Consider the following 24,184-nt stretch of genomic DNA (forward strand, 5'->3'; position numbering starts at 1 on the left):
TCATTTGGTATCCATATATATATATTAATATTTTTTTTTAATTTTTTGTGGTACTCTGGATTGAGTCCAGGGGCATTCTACCTCTGAGCTATACCTCCAGCCCTATTTTTATTTTTATTTTGAAACAAGATCTCACTAGGTTGATGAGATTTTCACTACTTGCCGAGGCTGTCCTCGAACCTGTGATACTCTTGTCTCAGCCTCCCTAGTACTGTGATTATAAGCATGCACCACCATGCCCAGCTTTGATATTTTAAAGCACACAAGCCATGCAGTTACGTAGAGACTTACTGACTTGTATTAAATTTCTTTTCATAAATGAATGCCTATTGGCTATGGGGTAAATATTTATTTATCCTCTTAAGCTTTCCCCCAATCCTGCCCTTTATGTACCTGCACCCAAGCTTAGGGGTCTGAAGAATTCAACGCTGACAGTAGCTGTGAAAAGTTTCATAGCCTCTTAAGAAAGTTCCATGGCAGTGTTTGGGGAAGAGATATATGTATTATGCAGGACTGTTAGGTAATGCCGAGGTTGTAACATATGGAATTCATAAAGGTCCAATTACAGGACAGTCACTGTTTGCCGCGGTTTTAACTTATGTAAGTTATGGATTATACTTTCATGAGATCATAATCAAAAGGTTATTCTTTGGTAATGGTGTGTTAGAAGAGCTTTATCCTGAACTTCAAAGCCATCCTCTGAGCCCTGAGAACAAAGGCTTAGAAGTTTGAACCGAGGCCAGAATCAGTGTGTATGAGTTAACGACGTTCCCGAGCGTCCGGGAGCCGGATCAGCCTATCCACGTGCGTGAACTTTCTCTCATCACATCAGATCAACAGTCATCACCAGAAGATGACAGTGTGTCATCTTTAATGTGTCTTTTCTTTTAATGAATCAGCTTTAAAGTGTCTTTTTTTTTAATGAACCAGCTCGACTAACTATGGTGTCTGCTTGCGTTTGTCTCAGACCTGTTCATTTTGACTGAAAGTACTGTCATTCCCTGTTTCTAGAGAGTGTCTGTCATTAGCTGGGGACACACCTTGGAGAAGGAATTGCAAGAAGGAATGTGCAGAAAGTAACTTTCAGAAATAAGAAATCTAATCTCTAACAATATAAGCAAGTAAAAAATGATAAAGAAGGCTTGTGGTTTGTCCTATATTGTAGCCCATTTTAAGTGGACACAAAGAAAGACTGCGGGGTTGGCAGGCATTACAAATGGCAGATCCACTGCCTCCTCTTTGGCTTTTGAATTCTTGACAAAAGGAGTCAAAGGCTTAAAAAAGATTGCACCAAATAAGCAAAATGTTCTCATGCATCATCGCACAGGGCACCTTCTTCCTGGGTCTTTGGCTAACCCCTAAAATTTCTCTAGTCAGCCTGAGATAATAAAATGTCCTGTGCTACGGTTATTCTCATCTTAGTAGTTAAAATGCCCACATCTATGTAGTTGCTCAAGTTCACTTCTTCATTCAAAGTCAAGACTCCCCGTTCCCGGGGCCGCAGCCTGGAAGGCAACGTGGTTGGCTGTTCCCACTCGTCCACCTTTGGCTCATCGGAGCTGGAAGGCTGGGCTGCATTGCTTCTCACAAATGAAGCCCTGTGTCTCCAGTACCTAGAGCAGTGCCTGAGCAAAAGTACTCAGCACCGCCGGGCGTGGTGGCGCACGCTTGTAATCCCCGTGCTTGGGAGGCAGAGACAGCAGGATCGCGCAGGTTCGAAGCCAGCCGCGCTGGCTTTAAGAGACTCTGTTTCCAAATAAAAAGTATAAAATAGGTCTAGGGGTGTAGCTCGGAGGCAGAAGGGCTTCCAGGAACCCCACTACCACCAAAAAAAAAAAAAAAAGTACTCAGTACCTATTTACTGCATGATTGAAAGAAGGTATGAAAAAAGAAAGCCAGCTAAGCAGAATGGGGTGCCTTGGGGGGCAGGGAAGAAAGCCTCCAAAGGGAAGGGGCAGGCGTTGATGATCCTGCCATGTCTCCCCTGGCCTCAGAGGGATCTCCCAGCTGGTCACTGATCTTGCCATTCTGACCATGTTGCTGGGATCCTGCGGCTGCTTTGCCTGTGGTAAGGCAATGCTTCCCCTCTGGCTGGATGCCCTGGCCCGTGCACTCTGGGTCAGCCCCTGGGACCTCCTTGCTGTTTTCTGAACATGCCAGGTCCATTTTCACCTGAGGGACTTGGTTCTAACTATTCCCTTTGCAGCATTCCCCTCCCTGCTCTGAATAGATATCCACAGGCCTCCCTCTCTCACTGTGTGTGTGTGTGTGTGTGTGTGTGTGTGTGTGTGTGTGTGTATCTGAGGCTTGAACCAGGGGTTTTCTAACTCCAAGCTACACCTCTAGCCCTTTCATTTTTTTTATTTTGAAATGGGGTCTCACTAAGTTGCTGAGGGGCTCAAAAAGTTGCTGAGGGCCTTGCTAGTTAGCTGACGCTGGCCTTGAACCTGCAATCCTCCTGTCTCAGCCTCCCAAGTACTGGGATTACAGGTGTACACCACGGCCACACCCAACAGCTCCCCTGCTTTGTTCTAGCATCTAGTGAAATATCATCTCATCCAAACATCTTTGCCTCTGAAATACCCTCTCTCCCCTGCACACTCTCAGTCCCTGTCATCTTTCTCTGCTGAATTTTCCCCCATAGCACTTATTACTTGATGTATGTCCACAGGAGCCTTCTTTTTTGATTTTGTTTTTTTGTTTTAATTTTGTGTCTCCTCTTTGCCACGTGGACAGTCAGCTTTGGCAGACATAGGACTTGGCTGCTTTCATCCACTACAGCGTTTCCAGTACCTAGAGCGGTGCCTGGCGGACAGTAAAAGCAAGTCATGAACAAAGAAAAACCAGCTAAGCAGAATGACATCTTTCTGTTAATCTGTTAGTTTGGGGAAGTTTTGTTATTAATCAAAACTGATTTAGTTTTAAAAATCTTTGTCAGGGTCAGAGCTGTTGGCTGAAATGGATTTCTAGGGTGAAAAGCAAGCTGAATAGGGAGACAAGTAGGGTGCGGGTGAGGGAGGAGAGGAGGGAAAGGGGAGGTGCTGGGGAATGAAAGGGACCGAATTATGTTATATATGTGTAGGAGTAGATCACAACGAATTATAATTGACCAATAAAAAATTCTTTTTTTTTTTTTTTTTTTTTTGGTGGTACTGGGGTTCCTGGAAGCCCTTCTACTTCCGGGCTACGCTCCCAGACCTATTTTATATTTTTGAAACAGGGTCTCTTACACCAACGTGGCTGGCTTCGAACCTGCGCGATCCTCCTGTCTCCGCCTCCCAAGCGCGGGGATTACAAGCGTGCGCCACCACGCCCGGCACCAATAAAAAATTCTAAGAAGCAAGATCTATGAAAAACAAACTGTGTTTGGAAATATAAGCACAATATAATTTAACTACAAGAACATCAAACCTATCATGTTTTTTTTCTTTTTTCTTTTGTGGTGTGTGTGTGTGTGTGTGTGTGTGTGTGTGTGTGTGTGTTACTAGGAATTAAACCCAGGGGCTTTCTGCCTCCAGGCTACACTTCCAGCCCTATTTTTTCTTTTCTATTTTCAAACAGGGTCTGGCTAGGTTGCCAAGGGCCTCACTAAGTTGCTGAGGATGGCATTGAACCTGTGATCCTCCTGTCTCAGCCCACTAAATCCTGAGATTAGAGAAGTGAGAGAAGTGAGTCACCATGCCTGGCTTGATTTCTTTTTACTCAAAAGAAAGTGTTTATAGGAGAGTAAAATATTAAATTTATTTCATACAGAACCAGATACTCTTATTTCCATAAGGAATTTTAGGCAAATGGAATCATTATCAGAGTTTCTCAAAGACAGAATGAATGCCTCTTCTGAAGCTCTTGCCTTCACTAATGCTGTACTAGAAAATATAGGTGATTAATACTGCTTATTTAAGCCTGAACATTAAAAATATATTTTTTTGCTGTCTTTGTAACTAGAAAAGTTTCTATATCAATGCAAGTAGGTGAATATGTCGGGAAACTTGTAAGTAATTTAAGTAATTGAACAAATATCAGGTAACTTGGGACGTGCTTTTTTTTTTTTTTTTTTTTACAAACTGAAGATTATTCATTCAACACAAATGCCAGCATGAGATTTTTTAATTTTAAATAGCTTTTGATTATGGAAAATTTCCAAACATATACAAATATAGACAAACTAGAAAAATGAATCCCTAGATACTTATCCCTTAGATTCAAGAATTATTGACCAAGACCAGTCTAGTTTCATCTCCCTTCCTTCCTCACTCCCTGTCCTAGTGTTTTGAAACAGTATCTCAGGTGCCGTATTACTTCACTTATAAATATGTCCGTATGTATCTCTAGAACCTAAGAACTTAAAAAAAAAAAAACTCAGACACTAATAAAAATAATCACCTAAAAGAAACAAATATCTAATAGTGTTTAAATTTTCAATTATTTCTCAAAATTTTCATTTTTAAAAGTTTGTTTGTTAGGATGAGAAGCCAAATTGAGGTCCACGTACTGTGATTAGTAGGAAAGTCTTTCAGGTCTCTTTTAATCCACAGACTTATTTCTCTCTTTCTCTCTCTTTCTCTCTCTCTCTCTCTCTCTCTCTCTCTCTCTCTCTCTCTCTCTCTCTCTGTTTCTTTCAAATTTTTGTTGAAAAAACTGATTCTTTGCCATACAGAGTTTCATAGTCTGACTTTTACTGATCACATCTTTGTTGTGTGGTTTAGCTTATTCTTCTGTTCTCTAAGCTTCCTGGAAATTAACAGACTGATAAGACATTCCTAATTTGTTGTAAAGCTAAAGAAATGAGATATTTTCTATTTTTCCTGTATATGTTAACTTGAATTGTAAACCTATATTTTTGAGAAGCAGAAAAGGAAAAGAGTGCATTAGACCTTTTTATAGCCTGGCTCCTACTGCCTGTGCCCACAGCACATGGCTGGTGTCCTTCAGGACTAGGAAGGATGCCTTTGATCACCACCCAGCTCTCCCAGCCCCAACACCCAGAAGTCCCCAGCTGGGTATTTCTCCTGTCTAAGGGCTCCTGCTGTCACTCCCCAGCAGTAAGGCATTTGGTTTGATCCCGTTAATAACAACTGGCATTTGCTGAATGCTTGCAATATGCCAGCATTGGCTAGTGCTTTGCATATATTACTTATTTTAGGCCTCACAACACTATAAAGTGAACGATGGCCTCCCTAGGGTTCCTAAAATTTGCCAAAGTCCTGCCAGGCCTGTGCACCTACACTCTCCTGAAGCTGACTCTTCTTTACCTGTTTGGCTTCTGCTCATTAAGCCAATCTCAATTCTCCTGTCCTTGCAGGCAGGCCTTTGCTGCAATCTCACATATATCAAAGTCCATATTCTCAAAGCACTCTGTACAGCCTTTAACACAATCTTAATTTTTAAAATTAAGAAAAATTATTTGATTAATAACCAACTCAGGCAGGATGCGATGGCACACACTTGTAATCCCAGCCTTCAGGAGGCTGAGCCAGGAGGAGCGTGGTTTGCAGCCAGCCTCAGCTACTTAATGAGGCTCTTTGCAATTCAGTGAGACCCTGTTTCAAAATAAAAAATAGGACTGGGGTTATAGCTCAGAAGTAGAATGCCCCTGGCTGGGTTTCATCCCCTGTACTGCAAACAAAACAAAATAAAAAAACACCAAAAAACCCAACTCCCTGTTAGCCTGCAAGTTCCATATGATCAAAAACTAGGTCTGGTTCTACTCACTTTGGCATCATAGGCACACACAATGCCAAATGCTGGCACTCGGTACCTAGGTGTTGAATGAACGAGAGGCCCAGCCTATGCCCCAGGTTCGCCAGTAAGTAGTGGAATGAGAACCCAAGCCAAGTTGGTCTGAGTGTAAGCCAGATGTTGCCCAAACTCTCTCCAGCGCTGCCAATGTTGTTATTTCGAGTGGAGAACCAGCTGGAGACCAGCGTGGTCACCTGGCATGGATTCACTGTTTCACCCTTTCTGCTAACTTGTGATTGGGATCTCAATGCCTACCTCTCTCAGCCAAGGCTTCACCACTGTACTTGAGTTTCTGTTTCACTCCAAGTCAGAAATGTTATGACTTGAAATGGATGTGTGGGAAATGTGATTTACTTTTTTTTTTTTTTTAAGGATGTGACTAATTTGACTCAAAGTTTTCATTCTTTTTTCACAAGTGGGTTTTGAGCCACAAAGACAATGTTATTCCCTGGAAATTCAAATGAGAATTAAAGACAAAGTTCCTTCTGTAGAGGAGAGTTTAATGGGGAGGACAAATAAATAGCATTTACTCTGAGTATAATTAATCGTAAAGATAAGAAGAGGACAGGAAAGAAGTATCTGGAACAAGGACAGTTTTACCAAAGAGTGGCATTGTTTAAGCATTGAGGGATAAATCAGAGTTTACTTGGTTGGTCAAGGGCAGGAAGCGGGCTCTCCACACCCAGAGCAGGGAGCTGGAGGCATGACAGAGCACGGCAATTCAGGGCCCTCAAAGCTTGCTATGGCTGGGTCAGAGACGTGAGGTGAGATGTGGGAGAAGGGGCTGTGGGCAGAGCCAAATACAGAGTTGTAGCCATACTTTTTCTTGGGATTAGAAGCCACTGATTAGGGCTTTAAACAGGGGAGTGATGCAGTCCAGTTAACATATAGGGAGGAAGACTGGATGATAAGCTTGAGTGGGGGGGAATGCATCTAGGGTAGGTGAGTTACTAGGGCGATTGGTTAGGGGCCAGTTACAGGAGCAGGGATGAGAAATATCTGCATTTTGGTAGTAACATTGAGAAGAAAAAGCAAGGAATAGATTTGGTAAGTCAATGAGAGTTCATGGAGGTAGTTGATGGGAGAAAAGTTAGGAGTCTAGAAAGACCATCAAGTCTGTATCTAGGATAATCGGGTGTATAGTGTTGGCTTAAGAAATTCAAGTGCATAGTTTCATTGGGAAGACGGTGAGTTTGGTCCAAGCATAGTAGGTCTAAGGAGAGATGTCTGGTAGACAGTTGCTGACATAGATCTGGAGCTCAGAGCAAGGGTGAAAACTGGACATTTTGGAGGACAGTGAAATACAGGTGTAAACTGAAGTCATGGAAGTTGAAAAGATACTTCCAAGAGCAAAGGCAAGAAGGACAGACCAGCCGGTGTTTCCTAGAAACATCAAAATTTAGGTTAGCAGATTTTCTTTCCTTTCCTTTTCTTTTTCTCTTCTTTTCTTTTTGAATCATAGGCTCCTTTAGGAATGTAATAAAAGCCCAGGCCCTCTTTTCCCCAGAAAAATATTCATTTGCATATAGACACAAAAACTGTGGATTTTTAAGGGTGTATACGCCCACATCCAGAGCCCTTTTAGAAGCTGCAGTTGTAGAGAGAAAAGTCACATGGTGATTAGACAGAGAGAAAGAAGAGAAAGAAAACTCAAAGAAATAAGACAATAAAGAAAAGGTGTTGATTGTAATAATTTTTTTTTTTCAGAGAAAACAGGAGTGGTCACATGCGCCTGTAATCTTAGTACTTGGGAGGCTGAGACAGGAGGATCTCAAGTTCGAGGCTAGCTTAACAACTTAGCAAAACCCTCAGCAATTCAGTGAGACCTATTTCAAAATAGAGTTGGGGTGTAACTCATAGGTAGGATGACCCTGGGTGTAACCCCCCCCAAAATGAGTACTCACTGAACTTAACAACTTGGCGGTCATCAATGACCTTTTAATAGTATGGGGGCAAAAGCCACACTGCAGTGAAGGTTGATGGGGAAGACGACCAGTGTTGTGAGAGTTGACTCTTCTGGAAGAATTGTAGTGATGGTCAGGACAGCATTGGGCTTTTAACTCTTCATCACATTTGTATTCTTAAGGGAAGGTTGCATATCAATGGGGTCCAGTCTCAGGGGACATGAAGAAATCAGGACTGGGTATGGATGGAATATTTGTAGGTAGATGAGGAAAAAGTTGAGAGGATCAAGGGCATTCTACCTCCAAGATATTCTCCTAGCCTTTTAAATTTTGAAATAGGGTCTCACTGAGTTGTGGAGGTTGTCCTCAGACCCGTGATCCTCCTGTCTCAGCTTCCAGGTACTGAGATTACAAGTGTATGCCAGTATACATGGCGTAAACTCTGTGTGTGTGTGTGTGTGTGTGTGTGTGTGTGTGTGTGTGTGTGAATAGCGTATTATGATCAGTTGAGAGAAGATAAAAGGGGCAGAGAACTTTGGAGAAACTATGGATTTCTGTGTGGAAGAAGGGAGAGACACTAAAGATGCTTAAAGAATTATTTAGGAGCATTGGAGGAAATTGAAGTTAGTCACACAGAGCTATCCTGATATTAGATTATACATTTTTTTTTTTTTTGTCATCAATGTTACTCAGTAAATTGCTTTGATTCTGCCCCAGTTTCTCTTTTTCTCCAACAGGATGCATGATGCATGCATGAGTAACATTTCTTAAATAGCAAATGAGTAGAGGAGATTAGAAGACTAAAAGGGACAATGACATTTTCTAGGTAACATTTTTTTTTTCTGAAGAGTAAAACAAAATTTATGGAATAAATTATTTGAATTTAGAGGTCTGCTTTTCTAGACCTCTAAAGTTTGGACTTTGAAAATCTGTAACTCTGAAGATAGAGACTTTTCTCTTTCCATTTGGCTCTTAGAAACAGAACAAACTAGTCACTGGAGGATGTCACATAGCATAGTATTCAGGTACATGAAATTGCAGTTACATAAACAAAACAGTCAAATTAAGGGACATTTCATGACCTTTACCAGAGGACTTTGATGCATTTTTTAAAACACTGAGCTAAGGAGGAAAGTCTTTCTTCTGTTTTTTATCAAGAAGTAAGTTAATACTGTCCATGTGTATTCAATAAAAATATATTAAAGAATTTAAGAAAACTACCTGGGACTGAAACTAAGAAAAATATGACCTAACAAATAATTTTGAAAGTCATCCCTGAGAATATTTTCTGACATTTCTACATCAATAAAAACTTTTCAAACACTTTTTATCAATGGAACAAGATATCTATATGCCTGAAGAGGTAAACTACCAATCATAAAGAACTGTGAAGAAACAGAATATTAACATTGCCTCTTCTGAGCTACTTACTATCCAAGTTTATATGTACATTTTAGAAATACTCTGCTCCAAAAAATGTGGTATGCTGAATTATACTACCATGTGAACTGTGTAAAGGAGGGACACGGGGATGAAATACTGAGGACGATAGAATCCTGTGTGAGGTGCAAGAGCTACTGCTCAGTTGGTTTTATTTTTTAGTTATCATTAAAGAAACTGCCCTTAGCACAGTCCCTTCATCATGTAATTGAATACTCAATGCCTGCATCTAAAACTTCAAGAGAAGAAATAAGTCAAATATAAGTCTTGAGAAGGAAACAATGCAATAGGGATTCTTGCCTTTTTTCAGAATGGAAGTCTCCCTGTCTCAGCACCTTCTAAACACCTGTCTCAGACAGCTAGTTTATTAACCCTTCCATATTCTCCCGTAACTAGTACTCTTGCATCTTGAAGAAACTCGTATCTTGCACCCTCATTTCTCACATGGTGTATTTATTGGTCCACATGTCTTGTCTCAACTGTCCATGGTCCCCAAAGTGCCAACTACATCACATGTAATGATGTTTTCTTTCCTCGGCCTTGACCCTTAGCCCGCCATACTTGCTCATTGCTGCCCTAACTCCCAGGGTTCAGTTTTTAGATCAGTACTGAGCCATGATTTTGCTGTTGCTTGAGCTGGAGCAGGCATACTGGGAGGAGCAGGTGCTTGTCCTAAACGCTTGAAGAATAAAGGGAGCTGAAGCTACCAGAAACCTGCTGCTGCCTGCAATGCCTTTTCCATCAGAAATGTTGGCAATCCAGTGAAAGCTGTATGCTGAACAGGACTATATATGGTATAAACACTACCTTGTGTTTAGTATGTATGTATGCATGCATATATGTATATGTATGTATTTTTTGTGGTACTAGGGATTTTATCCAGCAAAATTCTACCTCTTTGCCACACCCCCAACCTTTTTGGTTTTTTATTTCAAAACAGCATCTCATTAGACTGCTGAGAGTCTTGCTATGCTGCTGAGGCTGTCTTCAAACCTGCGATTCTTCTGTCACAGCCTCCCAAGTACTGGGATTGCCAGAACGTGCACCACCATGCCTGGCTTCTTGTTTTTATTGCTAGACCCTTTTATCAATCTTGAGAGAAGCTAAAAAAAAAAAAGTTTCATTCACCTCCCAATGCTTTGCTTTTCTATTTCCCTGTTATCCTTCCCTTAAAAGACTTTAACTTTTGATTTTATTTATTACAAAAGAGAATAGAGCCCTCTGATGCTTCCCTGTCTTTAGAAATTTAGAAAGAGAGTGACTAGCCAGCAGTTTGTCAGATAGCCAGGTCTGTTTCTGGTTTGCATGAGCAGTGCTGGTTCCAAACCCTAGGAGGAAAAAATGGAAAATGTCTTAGAAATTTCAGATTTATGTGAAGCCAAACCGTGTGATCTCCTGCCAGTCTTAGTTTACAAAACTCTCATGGTCCCGGATGTGTTTACTTGAACTTTAAGTTTTAATGTCACCATTATATTCCAATAACTTCACTACCTCAGTCCAGCCCACTGGCTGTGGTCTGGTTTAGTGTGTATAAAAATTATTACTAGAACAGAAGAACTCGGTTGATTGGTATTCTCTCCTTAAGCAATGCTTCTTTCAATGCCAATTTAAGTCAAGACTAGTGAGATAATGAAATAACTACTCTACATGAAAAGGTGCTTCTTTTTGTTTTTATGTATATATAAAAGATCCTTCTTAAAGCCAGTTGCAAAAGAAGGCAAGAGGGAAAAACCACTGTGGATATCACACAGTTTCCCAGTGGCATTGCACTTACATATAGCAATGTGGAGAATGCAAACTGACACTCAGGTAGGAAATGTGAACCAGAGGAGTACTGGGCAAAGCCATGTTTCAGAACTGGATCTTGTTTACGTTATCTGCTTACATTCTTTCTGGGAGTCTCATTGCCAAGATTTTGTCCCAGAACAAGCATAAAACAGTTACAAATGACACACAGATTGGCGGGATATCAGATATCAGTGTTTCTTTGAATGGTTTTTCTTTCTCCCTTCTTCCCCCCAAAAATCGTTCTGTATTTTTGATGTGTGCTGCAGAGGTTGGCCACACAGCAAAGAAAGAATCTTTTGACCCATAAAAATAAGTTAACAATTGCCAAATGGAGAAGCTGCTGCCTGCCAGGAGAAGCGGAAGCTAATGCTGTTCTGGAACGCACTGGGTATGTGCTTCTGGATGCGTCTCAGGGGGTCATTCATTCATTCACTCAGGAAAAAAGTGAAAATATTTTCAAACAACTGTGGACTTGCTTTGGCACAGTGTTGAGTGAGTCTCCAATAGTGTGTTGGGAAAAATATATAGTCCTACTCTTAACTATAAGGAATCCAAAATTTAGATGAGAATACATAATGCATACATGTTAAAAGTCGAATAATTATATATGGTGGTATAGGCCAAAAGGCCAAGCTGATTCAAGTTCAGTGAAAGTGATTAGAGGTGAAATCACTAAAATATAGGTTGGGCTAGGGAATCGCAGCTGGCTGGTTGAGCCCCTGAAGATGATCCTTACTGATAAAGGGAATTTAGAGCCAGACTGTACCTACACTTATCAGGCTAAATGCTTTATCCTTGAGACAGGAAGAGTTAGGAAAGGACTGTGACATAATGTTTTAATTAGATTTATCGGCTTAAATCATGGCAGATATTTTTTTAATTGCAAGAAGGAAGTTTCAAGGAATGTTATAGTAACTGAGGTTCAGTAGCACTGTCATTAGAAAAATCACAATCCTGTTGACAGATATAAAGAAATCGGCTGATCCTGGAAGATAATAAACTGGGCTCCATGAGTGTGAGTATGGGCATAAGGCAGACGGTGAAAAGAACCTGCATTTTGGAAAAAGGGTGTAAGCAGTTCATGTATTAGTCAGCTTCACATTATTATAATGACATACCCAAGGCGATTAACTTCTCAAGAAAAAGTCTATTTAGCTCACAATTTGGAGGTTCAAGTCCATGATTGGTAGCCCCGTTGATTTTGGCCTAGGCAGAAGGCAGCACATTATGCCAGAAAGTAGACACAGACAGAAAAACTGGAGTCCCACAGTCTCCACCCTTTTGGGATACTAGAGATTGAGCCCAAGGGCATTCTACCTCCAAGATACATCCTAAGCCCTGTTTTTATTTTTATTTTTTGAAACACGGTCTCTCTAAATTGCTGATGATCTCACTTGGTTGCTGAAGCTGGCCTTGGAACCTGCGATGCCTCCGTCTCAGCTTCCCACTTACCGCGATTATAGGCACATACCACCACACCTGGCCCATAGTCCCATTTTAGGTCATCCAATGACCGCAGGGCCTCCCACAAGATTGTTCCATCACCTCACCACAGCACCACCCTGGGGTCAAGCCTTTATTTACCACATGGGCCTTGGGGGGATACTCATCCAAGCCATAGCAAGCCTCACTACCCCAAAGGACAGTCTGCAAGAGTATGAATTTTAGGGTGATATAAAGAGAGAAGGACCAAAGGCTGAGAAGTCCAGTAAAGGAAGTTCAGTAGAGGTGAAATCGCTGTCTATACCTCAGTGATAGCTAAGTCATAGTGATTTTTTCTATGATTGTGAGCGGATTGGAGAATAAGTGAGGAAACTCAGGAAAACCAAGACGTGGCAGGAGAATCTGCAGATTGTCACACAATCGAGGGCTAACGAGTTTTGAGTTTGAATGATGAAATGTTGCAAAGGTAGCAAGAATGCTGAAAAAGAACATGAGATCTGGTTGTTTTTATGCAGACATTCAGGCATCAGATTATTTTAAGTATTGCGCATGCTTATTCAGTTAGTTATGGGCTTTAACAGTGCTTTATTCACATACATTGTAGGAGTTATTTTTTTTATCCCTTTAGAGCTTTTCATGCCTGTACCCTGCTAATCTGAATTCACTTGTATCCTTGTAATAGTAGTAGATTGTTGTAAGAATTAGATGGACAGTGACTGGAGTATAGCAAACTTTCAACAAAAATTAATTTTCAAATCTTCTGGCTGCCATCTGTTTTTGTATTAATTAACTGAAATTGTAACACAAAGATGGTACTTTTTTTTTTTTTGGTGGTACTGGGGGGTGGAATCCAGGAGCTCTCTACCTCTAGGCTATACTCCCAGAATTATTTTATTATACTTTATTTGGAAAGAGGGTCTCACTAAATTTCTGAGAGCCTCACTCAATAGCTGAGGCTGGCTTTGAACCTGTACAATCCTCCTGTCTCAGCCTCCCAAGCTCTGGGATTACAAGGGTGCGCCACCACGCCCGGCTTTTTCAAAGATGGTACCTTTACCGTGTGCATTGACTTCCATGAGTACTTGAGTCAGCAACTTGATATATGAAGTCAAAGGAGGTGTGAGAGCCACAGTTTTATAAAAGATTGATTCTTAATTTAGAGGCTCCTGCAACCATAAACTCAGAACTTCAAAGGTGGAAAATAAACACTGAATTTTTTCCATTCCCTCCGATGGTTTAAGCAATGCTCTGTCTCCTTCCTGAGAGTCTACCCCCACCCCCAGAAGAGTGCCAGAGCAGAGGCCATAAGAACGCCCCCATTCTGCTGTTTAAACGATGTCTTTATCAATTCTGGAAGGAACAACACTAATTTCAGCCAAGTCAATTGGAAGCCAGATAAATGGCCTCCAGCACTCCCCTCTTGATAAAATTTGGGTGTCTTCTATACTTCTCTATGAAAAGAAAATTTACTGCCTGGCAAACCAGGCCAGCAAAATTTTTTCAGCAACTTAATTTAGAAGTGAATTCTTCCCCTGAATAGACTTGCTCTTTGTTTGAATACAAAGCAATCTTTTCATGCGTTTCCCAAATAATCACCCTACTTGCCTCTACCTGAGTTTCCACCAGTGTCATTTAATAAAACAAAATGTACTTTTTCCTAATAGAGGTTTCAAACACTCCAATATAACTTCTCGATTACAGTTCATGCTCCGAGTTCCTTTTATCTAAGTAATAAATCTGCCATTTGTGCAACTTGTTCCCAAACTTTAAAGCTGGTTCTCTGTTCTCCTTGGAATAGACTTTGGGTTTTATTTGCCTCCAAATAAGTTTTTTCCAATGGAGAGATTGGGGTCTAGGACTATTTACTATATCATAAATAAAGTAAAAATGGAAAGTTCTGTCTGGAAGTTGGAATATGGCATAAACCCATTTCACTAGCCAATGTTATGACTTTTAAATTTAAAACCTGAAGTTAAATTAAGGATATATTTACTCTCTATATTGTAGTAAGCATGTGTTTATGTATTTACTTTCTATGTTTTGATGTCTGTAAAATACTTACATGGTATTGGTGTGTGTGTGTGTGTGTGTGTGTGTGTGTGTGTGTGTGTGGTGCTGGGGATTGAATTTAGGGGAATTCTACCCCTCCGAGCTACACCCTGAGCCATATATATATATATATATATATATATATATATATATATATTTTTTTTTTTTTTTTTTTTTGTGGTACTCGGGTTTCTGGAAGTCCCTCTACCTCCAGGCTACACTCCCAGACCTATTTTATATTTCTTATTTGGAAACAGGGTCTCTTAAGCCAGCGTGGCTGGCTTCGAATCTGCGTGATCTTCCTGTCTCTGCCTCCCAAGTGCGGGGATTACAAGCGTGCGCCACCACACCCGGCTGAGCCCTATTTTGATTTTATTTAGAAGCAGGGTCTTGTTAGATTGATGAGAGTCTCACTACTTGCTGGGGCTGTCCTTGAACCTGCGATTCTCCTGTCTTAGCAAGTATTGGAAGGTTGTACCACCACACCTGGCTGGTATTGATGGTTTGGGCAGATCTCTTTACATTGACAAATGGAGCTCTGAGAGTATGAAGACAGAGACAAAGTTTGGTCCGTTTCTAAGTGACTTTCAAGTCGAACTTTTTAAGAAGCAATAGAAACAGTATATAAACAAAACTTTTTGGAAAAAAACGTACTACACCAAGTACAAAGAAAATTACATATTTCAGAGATTTAAGCACTATCGTCATTTTTAATAAGATGGGTAAACAAACAAAAAAGGTTTACTTCAGCCACTACCTTTTAATCCAAGGGAGAAACTGTTCTGAACAGTTCATGCCTGGAACAATCTTAAATAGTCTTAGAATTGCAGAAGAAAAACCATAATATATATCTATTCCCAAAGAAATCAAGGAGACACCCTAAAATCCGTAGTGTGGAATCTGTCATTGGTAAAGTCCTAGTGTTGTCTGTCAAGAGGGATTCCTCAAGTCTAGCCTCATTGCGTTTAGTATCATGCGACGCTGCTTAGAAACGTTCTGGTAATGAAGTCGATGCTTCCCAGCCTGCCTCATACAACTGTAGAGAGACCTGAAGGTTCCTTAAAATTATGTTTCTAGGCTCTGAGTGGAATTCTTAAAAAAATCAAAACTTTTCGAAAGAGACTTTCTAAAGTTAATGCTGACCATGGCCTAAAGCACACTTTCAGGGAGACATTCAAGAGACTGAAATAAAATGTAAATAGTTCATGATACTTACATAAAATAATAACATAAGCACAGCCACCCTAAATAGAAAGGGTGAGAATTATACACATACAGTCAATGATTATTATCAGCCACAAAACTGACAACATGGTTTATGATTAATGCTTGTTTATAAATAAATCTATTAATTTCACTACAAAAGTTACTAAACTACATATAGAACATTTGAGAGAGAAAAGAAAAAAAAAACAGTGAACAACTATTCCATAAGTCATTGTTTAATCTTGGTGTTACACCTTTTTCTTTTTTTAATTTTTTTATTGGTGCTTTGTAGTTATACCTCTTAATGGAGTACAAGATGATAGGGGCATACATGCACATATCACTCATCAAAGTCATTTTTAAACTGGGCATGGTAGAGCACACCTGTAATCCCAATACTTGAGAGGCTAAAACAGGAGGATCACAGGTTTGAGGCCAGCCTCTGCACTTTAGCAAGGCCTTCAGCAATTTAGTGATACCTGTATCCAAATAATAAAATAAAATAGGACAAGGGGTGTAGCTCAGAGGTACAGTGTCCCTGGATTCAATCCCCAATACTGCATAAAAATGATAATTTTTTATATTTTTATTGAACTTATCTTAGTTTTTACAAATATAATTAAAATATATAACCATAGAAAGGCACATTTATTTGTAATGTGATAAATAGCACATGGTAACTTATTACATGGTGTTTGAAGATTTTGTTTTGAGGTTTTTGTGTTCAGTCTACTCGGTTCTTCACTGCCATTACATGTACCAACCATAACCTGTTTAGATGTCTCAGCACACATCCTAATGGTGTTTGTGTGGTGTTGCTTGTTGTTACTGCTGTACTTGGTAATACGAATAATCCAAATGTAAATCATTATAACAGCATCCAGCACTGAGTCCCTTCATAGTGTTAACTGAAATGTTTCAGAACAAAATGTTGTATGACAAACATTATCTAGTCAAGTGTAGAGGGAAATGCAGCTGATAGAAGTCATGTAAAACTCCTGGATTCATGAAAACTAGCCCACTTTTCATAGTCATTGGCTTTTCTGTTGGGACAAAACTACTGTTAATTCTCTTTTTCAAAGGAATTCATTCCAAATTGGATTACCTTTCCTGATGACATTCTTTCATCAGGCTTCCTTCAGACCTCTGCCTTCTCTTAGGTAGGGTAGAAATCATCTGTCTGATGACCCTGTATCCTCAGCGCCCTTTTAGAGGAAGAATCTAATAAATCAACAAACAAAACTCTGTTATACATTCAGGAAACCTTTCTCAGTAATCGACTGGACCCGTCCCCCAAACCCAAAGACAGGGACACAGCGGGGATTTGATCAATGAAGATGCTCCTTTGAGTTTAGTGATACTAGGATGTGTTTTCCAACTCACTGCAAATGTAGACGGTGCCCTGATACCAAGATGTCCCTTTGTGTTACTAATCTCATGATCTTATGATGTCCTTAATGACTGATGCCTTTGATACTGTGATTTAAAGCAGAAAGTTGTTGGAATGTGTACCGTGTGTCTCATAATGTCTTCCATGTTGGAAAATAAATATTGTACTGCATGTAGGATAGATTTTATTATTTTTTAAATCTCCTGTAGCCCCTGTTTATGTAATTTTAATTAACCCAACCTAATTCTGTATATTTTTGCAGTAACTGCAGAACTAATTAGCTAATCTATTTCTCATGTTAGCATTTATATCCTTAATCAAATATTCTTTATTCCTAAGAAAAATATAATGTTCCTAGTACAAATCCTTTTTCTTTTTGTGGTACTGGTGTTTGAACCCAGGAGGATTCTACCACTGCGCTACACATCCAGCCCTTTTTATTTTGAAACAGCGTCTTCCTACATTGCTGAAGATCTAACTTGCTGGGGTTGCCCTTGAACCTGTGATCCCCCTGGTTCGGAGTCTCCCAAGTACTAGGATTACAGATGTGCACCACTGTGCCTGGCTTCTAGCACAAATTCTTTCAATGAAAGGATTGTAGTTCCAAAGCTCTCCAGTGAGATTATGCATTACTACCTTCAGTATTCATGGCCATTTAAGTAGCAAGAATCTTTTTCTCAACTAGTGGCTTAACAGAAAAATGAAAATGTTTATGTTGTAAAGCTTTATGGTTTATTGTCATATTGTGTCAGTGGATTTGCATTTTTAGGCCATTCTCTCCATAATTAAATCAAGACCCCAAATATAAGCCTCTCAAGAGGAGCGAGACTGGAAAATAAACGTTAATAGCAAGATCGTTCAGTTTGAGCCTTTAGTGCCTTCATTTGCCAACAGGTTGCTGTTCTTAATATTCTTTATTTATTATAGTTCCACAAATTTTGATCAAAAGACTCCTTTCAGATTTAAAATGAATTTGAGAATAACCCAAGGAGCTGAGATGGATTTTTGGCTGGTCAATAATTGCCCTGACATCACTTATTTCTCTAAGAGTATTTTTCCTCCAGTCCTTTCAACAGGCAGCAACTAATATTGTCTATGTTAAAAGACCACCTTTTGTGGTTATTTTGTATAAATGTTTTCAATACTTTAAAGGAATCATTTTTCTCCAAACAGAGGGTCTATTCTGTGGCTCTCTCAAACTCACAGAGTGAATTATGCCTACACAGTATCTTAGATGCCAGGGGCTCCAGAGTTCCTGTGGGGAAAATAATCTCTTTCCTCTGATGGATGATGCGTTAAAAAGTGCCTTCTCGCTCTCTATGGTTTCTATGGTATTAATGGTCATTGCCTTTTGTTGTAGGCAGAGTACTTCTATGAATTTCTGTCCTTGCGCTCCTTGGATAAAGACATCATGGCAGATCCGACTGTCAATGTCCCTCTTCTGGGAACAGTGCCTCACAAGGCATCAGGTGAGTGGTCCTTGCTTTGGAGGAAGGCTTGTGCTCAAAAGATAATGGTGATGAGAATAACATGTAAAATCCAATGTCATCCATCTGAGGGATTATGGAGTGTTTTACCGAAGAGAGCTGTTAGTGTAGGGCAACTCAATTGTTACCTCTTGGGCAAAGGATTAGAAAGAGAGCAAAGGATTAGAAAGGATAGTTTCACAGTTTCCTAAAAATTCAGAATAGCCCCAGCCCATACCCAGTTTATAAATGATTCCGTATGGAAAAAAAGGGAAGGAATAACAAGGAAAATAAACACACCTAGTGAGGTGTATCTCGTCACGAGTGTGTGGATTCATATGATACACATAAATGAGGCAAAGAGTCAAAGTCAGTGATTGAAAGCACGCGGGGTAAATCAAGAACACTCCCCCAACCCAATTAGCATTGTATTAAATAAGAATTCGCAAGAGAGAAGAGACAGGAAAAAGTAGAAAGAAGGGGTTCAGCCTTTCAGATCCCATCATCCTCCTTTGTTAAGAAAATAATCGCACTGGTATTTGTTTCCAGCTTCATCTTACACAGTATCCACTCATGCATCATCTCATCTGAGGACTTTAGGTCAGATTTACAACTGCATATTATAAATTAAAAATGAAGCCTTATATGGGGACTACACTAGAGCCCAGGATTCCTCATCTTTAAAAAGATAAAGAAGTATGGAAACATATTTATATAGTTGTTTCTAGTCTTTTTAAATGGATATGTATTTTTGCATAATTGTAATATTATATATATGGTTTTACACCAAATTTTTCTTTTAACATTTTACCATAATCATTTTCCCATATCACAGATTTTTCTGAAAGTTGTTTTTAAGTGCCCTAATAAGGCATTAAAAAGCTTTAATAATACTTTATTATATGGCTATACCATAATTTTTTTTTACCTATTTCCTTGGTGTTTATTAATAATATTGTTTTTAGAGTTTGCATGCTAGAAATATCACAGCAAAATTCTTTTTAAGTAAATAAAATAGATGGTAGCTTCCATAAGGGCAGGAGCCAGCCCTATTTGTCTTCTTCACCATGGTTCCCAACAGAAAGTCCAGCAAAGAGCAGGCATTCAGGATGAAATCAATATATCTGTATACTAAAATCTTGGCGCATATCTCATTATTTTTGTTAAAATAGATTTTTAGAAGTAGAATTATTGTTTAAAAGGATATGAACTTTTTAAAAGGCTCTCAAAACAAATTGCCAAGAAGCCATTATTATTTTCTATAAAAGTTGTACCCACCATGCCACGCCTTGCAGTGTGGGAGGGTGCCTGGTTCACCATAATCTCATAAGCAGAGATCATTAATCACATTAAGTGCCTTGCTGATTTAAGAAGTGAAAAGTGATTTTTTTACAGTGTACTTTTAATTTGATTTTTTAAAATTCCTATTGAGAGAGGACATACTTTCTTGACTCTATTAAACACTGTAAAATATGTGTGTATTATGCTTATTTTTATATTGGGATAATAATGTTCTTACTGGTTTGCAAAGTTTACCATATGTAAAGTTTCCTTTTATTGTACTTTTTCAGTTTTTCATTTATATTCTATATTTTTTGAGGAGGATAAAATTCTATGTTGTCAAACCTATCTTTTCCTTTGTAACTTTTTAATGTTTGGAAATTAATCTTTATTCCAGAAGGTAATAAAGTGATAACTTACACGTGTTCCTGTATTTTATAAAAATTATTTTGGCAATACTATGAAGCAGGGGTCTCACTCAAAGTATTTTTCTGGGTCCTTAGTTGTCTCAGAGTAAGCAGTTGCCCTGATTCATAATATGCCCCTTAATTCACATTAAGTTCTTCTAGACACAGAGTTTGTTTACAGCATACTAGTTATTTCTAGTATTGTGATAGTTGTAGTTTTAGAGTGTTTTTTTATTATAATTTTATTGGTGCAACTAATTATACATTATAATGAGATTCAAAGTGGTGCATTCAACGTGTCTAGGTGTGTTTCTCTCCGCACCCCACCCTGATACCCTCCTAGCTTTACAGTGTTTAAAAATAACTAATAGAAGAGCCAGGTGTGGTGACCTGTAATCCAAGTAGGTTTCCAAAAGGCTGAGACAGGAAGACTGCAGGTTAGAGACTAGCCTTGGCAAGTGAGTGAGACTTTGAGCATCCTAATGAGACCCTGTTTCAAAAAAAAAGGGATGTTGGAAGGTAAAACACCTCTGGGTTCAATCCTGGGTACCAATAATGATGATGATAATAATAATTATAATAATAATTGACAGAAAACCCTTCATTTTTAAAACACATTTGTAATCTTATTCTTCTACAAGAATAGTTTATCAGTAGAATAGTTTTGTCAGATGTCAAAACAAATCCCTATAAGAGCTAATTTAAATCTATAAAATAATCAGGACATTGGGCATCTCCACAAAGGATGTCTTCAAGTCGCACTGACCGGCCTCTTCCCCTGGATCTGCACTGCTGCATTTCAGTGCCATAAGAGTTGGGTGCTAAGTATAGAGTTTCTCTAATTCCCTGGCACACATGGCATTGTAGACAGGAGGAGTATGAATTTAGCTCTCTCAGATCATTGATCATCACAGTGCTATGGTGACTAGCAGCCCTCCTGGGCGATTTACCACCCATATAGATGATTTGGAGTTCTGGATGAAAGAACGAGGGCTTGGGCTCTGAAGATTTATCTCACCGAGGGCTGGAGATGTAGCTTAGTGGTAGACCTCTTCCCTAGCATGCATAAGGTCCTGGGTTTAATAACCCAGTACTGCAAGAAACAAAAAAGGATTGAACGTTTGTTTACCTGAGATTAATAGCCTCAAGGACATGGGCATTGGTGGGGCTTTGTTACATCATAGAGACGAGAGAGACACTCCAACCCCTGAGGTTGGGGTGTCATGTGATATGCCTTTTTAGTCGAGGATAATTTTATATAAACTTTTGCTTGATCATAAGAAATAGCCAGAAACAAAATAAATACATAACATGTCTCTCAATTCCCAATTTACATTTTTGAATTTTCCTTTGTCTTTTTAAAAATATACTTTTATTAGTACATTGTAATTATACGTCATAATGAGGTTCAGAAGTGATAGACACATCATAGTCATAATGATAGACACATACATGCAAAAGTGCTTGGTGTTTCCCCTCTGAATCCTGCCCTACTCCCTCCCCCTCCCTACACATATTATTGAGATTGGTATTGATAACTTCACATATGTACATAGCATTATTTGAACCATTTTCTTTGTCTTTTTGTGATTATTAAGTAGAAACTCATTGTAGCCAATCAAAAAGCTTTAATTAAATTATTTACACAGTTACAAATGCTCAGCTTCCAATAACTCTCACATCTTCAAATTTATCATTTAGTTCTTGCATCCTCCATCTTTCTGGTTTTACTCACTTTTTATGTCTAGTACAAAAAACTTACTAAAAATTCTACTTCTTAAAAGGATGATACTTAAGATGTGAACATATGATGTGAGAATGTTTTAATAGATCACATTTAGATAAATATCAATTTTCTTTCTTTCTTTCTTTCTTTCTTTCTTTCTTTCTTTCTTTCTTTCTTTCTCTCTTTCTTTCTTTCTTGGTGGTACTGTGATTCCTGGAAGCTCTTCTACCTCCGGGCTACACTCTATATTTTATATTTTCATTTGGAAACAGGGTCTCTTAAGCCAGCAGAGGCTGACTTTGAACCTGCGCGATCCTCCTGTCTCTGCCTCCCAAGCGCGGGGATTACAAGCATGCGCCACCACGCCCGGCTGAACATCAATTTCTAATAATAAGGATCCTTACCAACAATAAATTTTATGATTATATTTTATATTATTATATATTATTAATACTTATTTTATGTTATTATTTTATTAGAGAAAAGAGTCTATGACACTTGGGGCAGGTGAGATGAAAAAGAACAAGCCCTCTTCTGGGACAAGGAGACATGCTCAGTTGTGCGTGTGCACACACGCACCTTTTTGGAAGCAGATGTAGGCTTTGTTTGCAGAAATGCAGGTGCAAGAAGTTTATGGGATTTTCGACCATCGCGGGGCAGTTACTCATTAGCCTTATTAGCTTAGCCACCACAGTGGGAGAAGCGAAGGTGCCTTGAATTATTAAAAAGTAACCAAATCAGTGTGCCTTTGCTCTTCAGCATTCAGGTAGTATTCATTATTTGACCAGGCTATTTTATACCCCCAAGCTGCTAAGCTGTTCTTTTATCCCTCAGACTCCTCTATGACTGAACACTGCATGAAAAAAGAAAACTCTTGATCTTTAACAATTACGAAGTGCCTGCCTTCTGGCATCTGAGGAGAACAAAAACAGGAAATACAAACTGCAGGGTGGTTCAGTAAAATTACTGACTTGTATAACCGAAAACAGTTTCCATAAAGCCAAGCCTTGGCCTCTTTGAACACTCTGTCTCTGTCATAGTGTGAAACCCAGAGAGCAGTGGTGTTTCTCTGCAAAGACTTTTAGGAATCTGATGTCTAGAATCTTTAAACAGGTAGTAATGTTGGAGGACCAGACATGTTGGTAGCCCCAGTTCTTAGCAAAATATGAAGCCCAGAGGTAGATGGTCTGTATTTGCTTTGAGCATGAACTGTCAGGGCAGATTGAGACTGATAAACATTTGTGTTGAATAATTTCTGATCATGAAGTGGTTTCCTTTTTTTTCTGTGTGTGGTACTGTGGGTGGAACCCAGGGGCTTTTTCACCTCCAGGCTATACTCCCATACCTATTTTTTTATACTTTATCTGGAAACAGGGTCTCACTAAGCTGCTGAGAGCCTCACTAAGTAGCTGAGGCTGGCTTCGAACCTGTGCAATCCTCCTGTCTCAGCCTCCCAAGCACTGGGATTACAAGTGTGCGCCACCATGCCTGGCTATGAAGTGGTTTATAATCCTGTGGTGTGGAGGCTGAGCTTTCACCTATTTATATCTTCTCTTGTTATAAGGCAGTGGCTTAACTGACCGTAGGCTGAGTCACCATGAGCCCTGTGCCCGTCTTAGTGTAGAAGAGGTGTTCAATCAGAGTAAGTCTGTATTCACATACACAGAGTTAATTTATGTGCAACCAGTTGCCTGTCACTTGGATACTGAATACCATGTTAGCTAAATTTAATCATCTTTAGTTTTTCTAAATTATTTTAATTCATCTCAGTTTATACAACCTGGACTCCATTGAAATTTACAATGCAAATTTGACTTAATTTCATTGAGATTTTGGTAAAAGTGGCTCACGACTCCCATGCTTATTTATTGTTGTGGAAACACACGATTTGCCACTTCTACTCTACCCTGAAAGTAAAGTGGCCAATGCATTTTTCTGCCTTTGATATTTTTCTTTGTGCGTGTTTCTTTGTAGATACATGTTGCTAGTATTTTAGTCTCAGTTATCTCCCACCACCTATGGAGAATTCCAGCCTTTGTGTATGTGTGGGGCAGGTGTACACGTGTGTGTGTAAGTGCAAGAGCCTGCGTACATAATGGAATATGAGTGTGTCTTCTTTAACACATATCATGTCTGTCATTGCCTACTTTGCAACAATCAGTATGCTAGGTGTTGAGATTATTTAAAAGAAGAAGACGATGATGACGATGAGATGATTCTTGCCTTTCAAAGTCTCATCTTCAGCAAGGATGCATACCATAAAATCATTGAACCATAATGGAATTATATAGAGAGATGTTTAGAAATATATCAGTGAGCCAGATGTGTTGGTGCATGCCTGGAAT

General features: G+C 39.3%; 1 protein-coding gene across 1 annotated transcript in view; it reads left to right on the forward strand.

Moving 5' to 3' along the window:
- WIF1 (WNT inhibitory factor 1) overlaps nt 1-24,184 on the forward strand; it is a gene marked incomplete at both ends in the record, with an annotated part of 77,167 nt that overhangs the window by 28,932 nt on the left and 24,051 nt on the right. The window contains one exon of the mRNA XM_080706564.1: nt 18,320-18,428. Within this exon, the coding sequence (XP_080562690.1) occupies nt 18,320-18,428 (109 nt within the window). The remainder of the gene's footprint in view (nt 1-18,319; nt 18,429-24,184) is intronic.

Source organism: Muscardinus avellanarius (assembly GCF_963383645.1).
Source record: "Muscardinus avellanarius genome assembly, chromosome: 11".
In the NCBI taxonomy this organism is placed as follows: Eukaryota; Metazoa; Chordata; class Mammalia; order Rodentia; family Gliridae; genus Muscardinus; species Muscardinus avellanarius.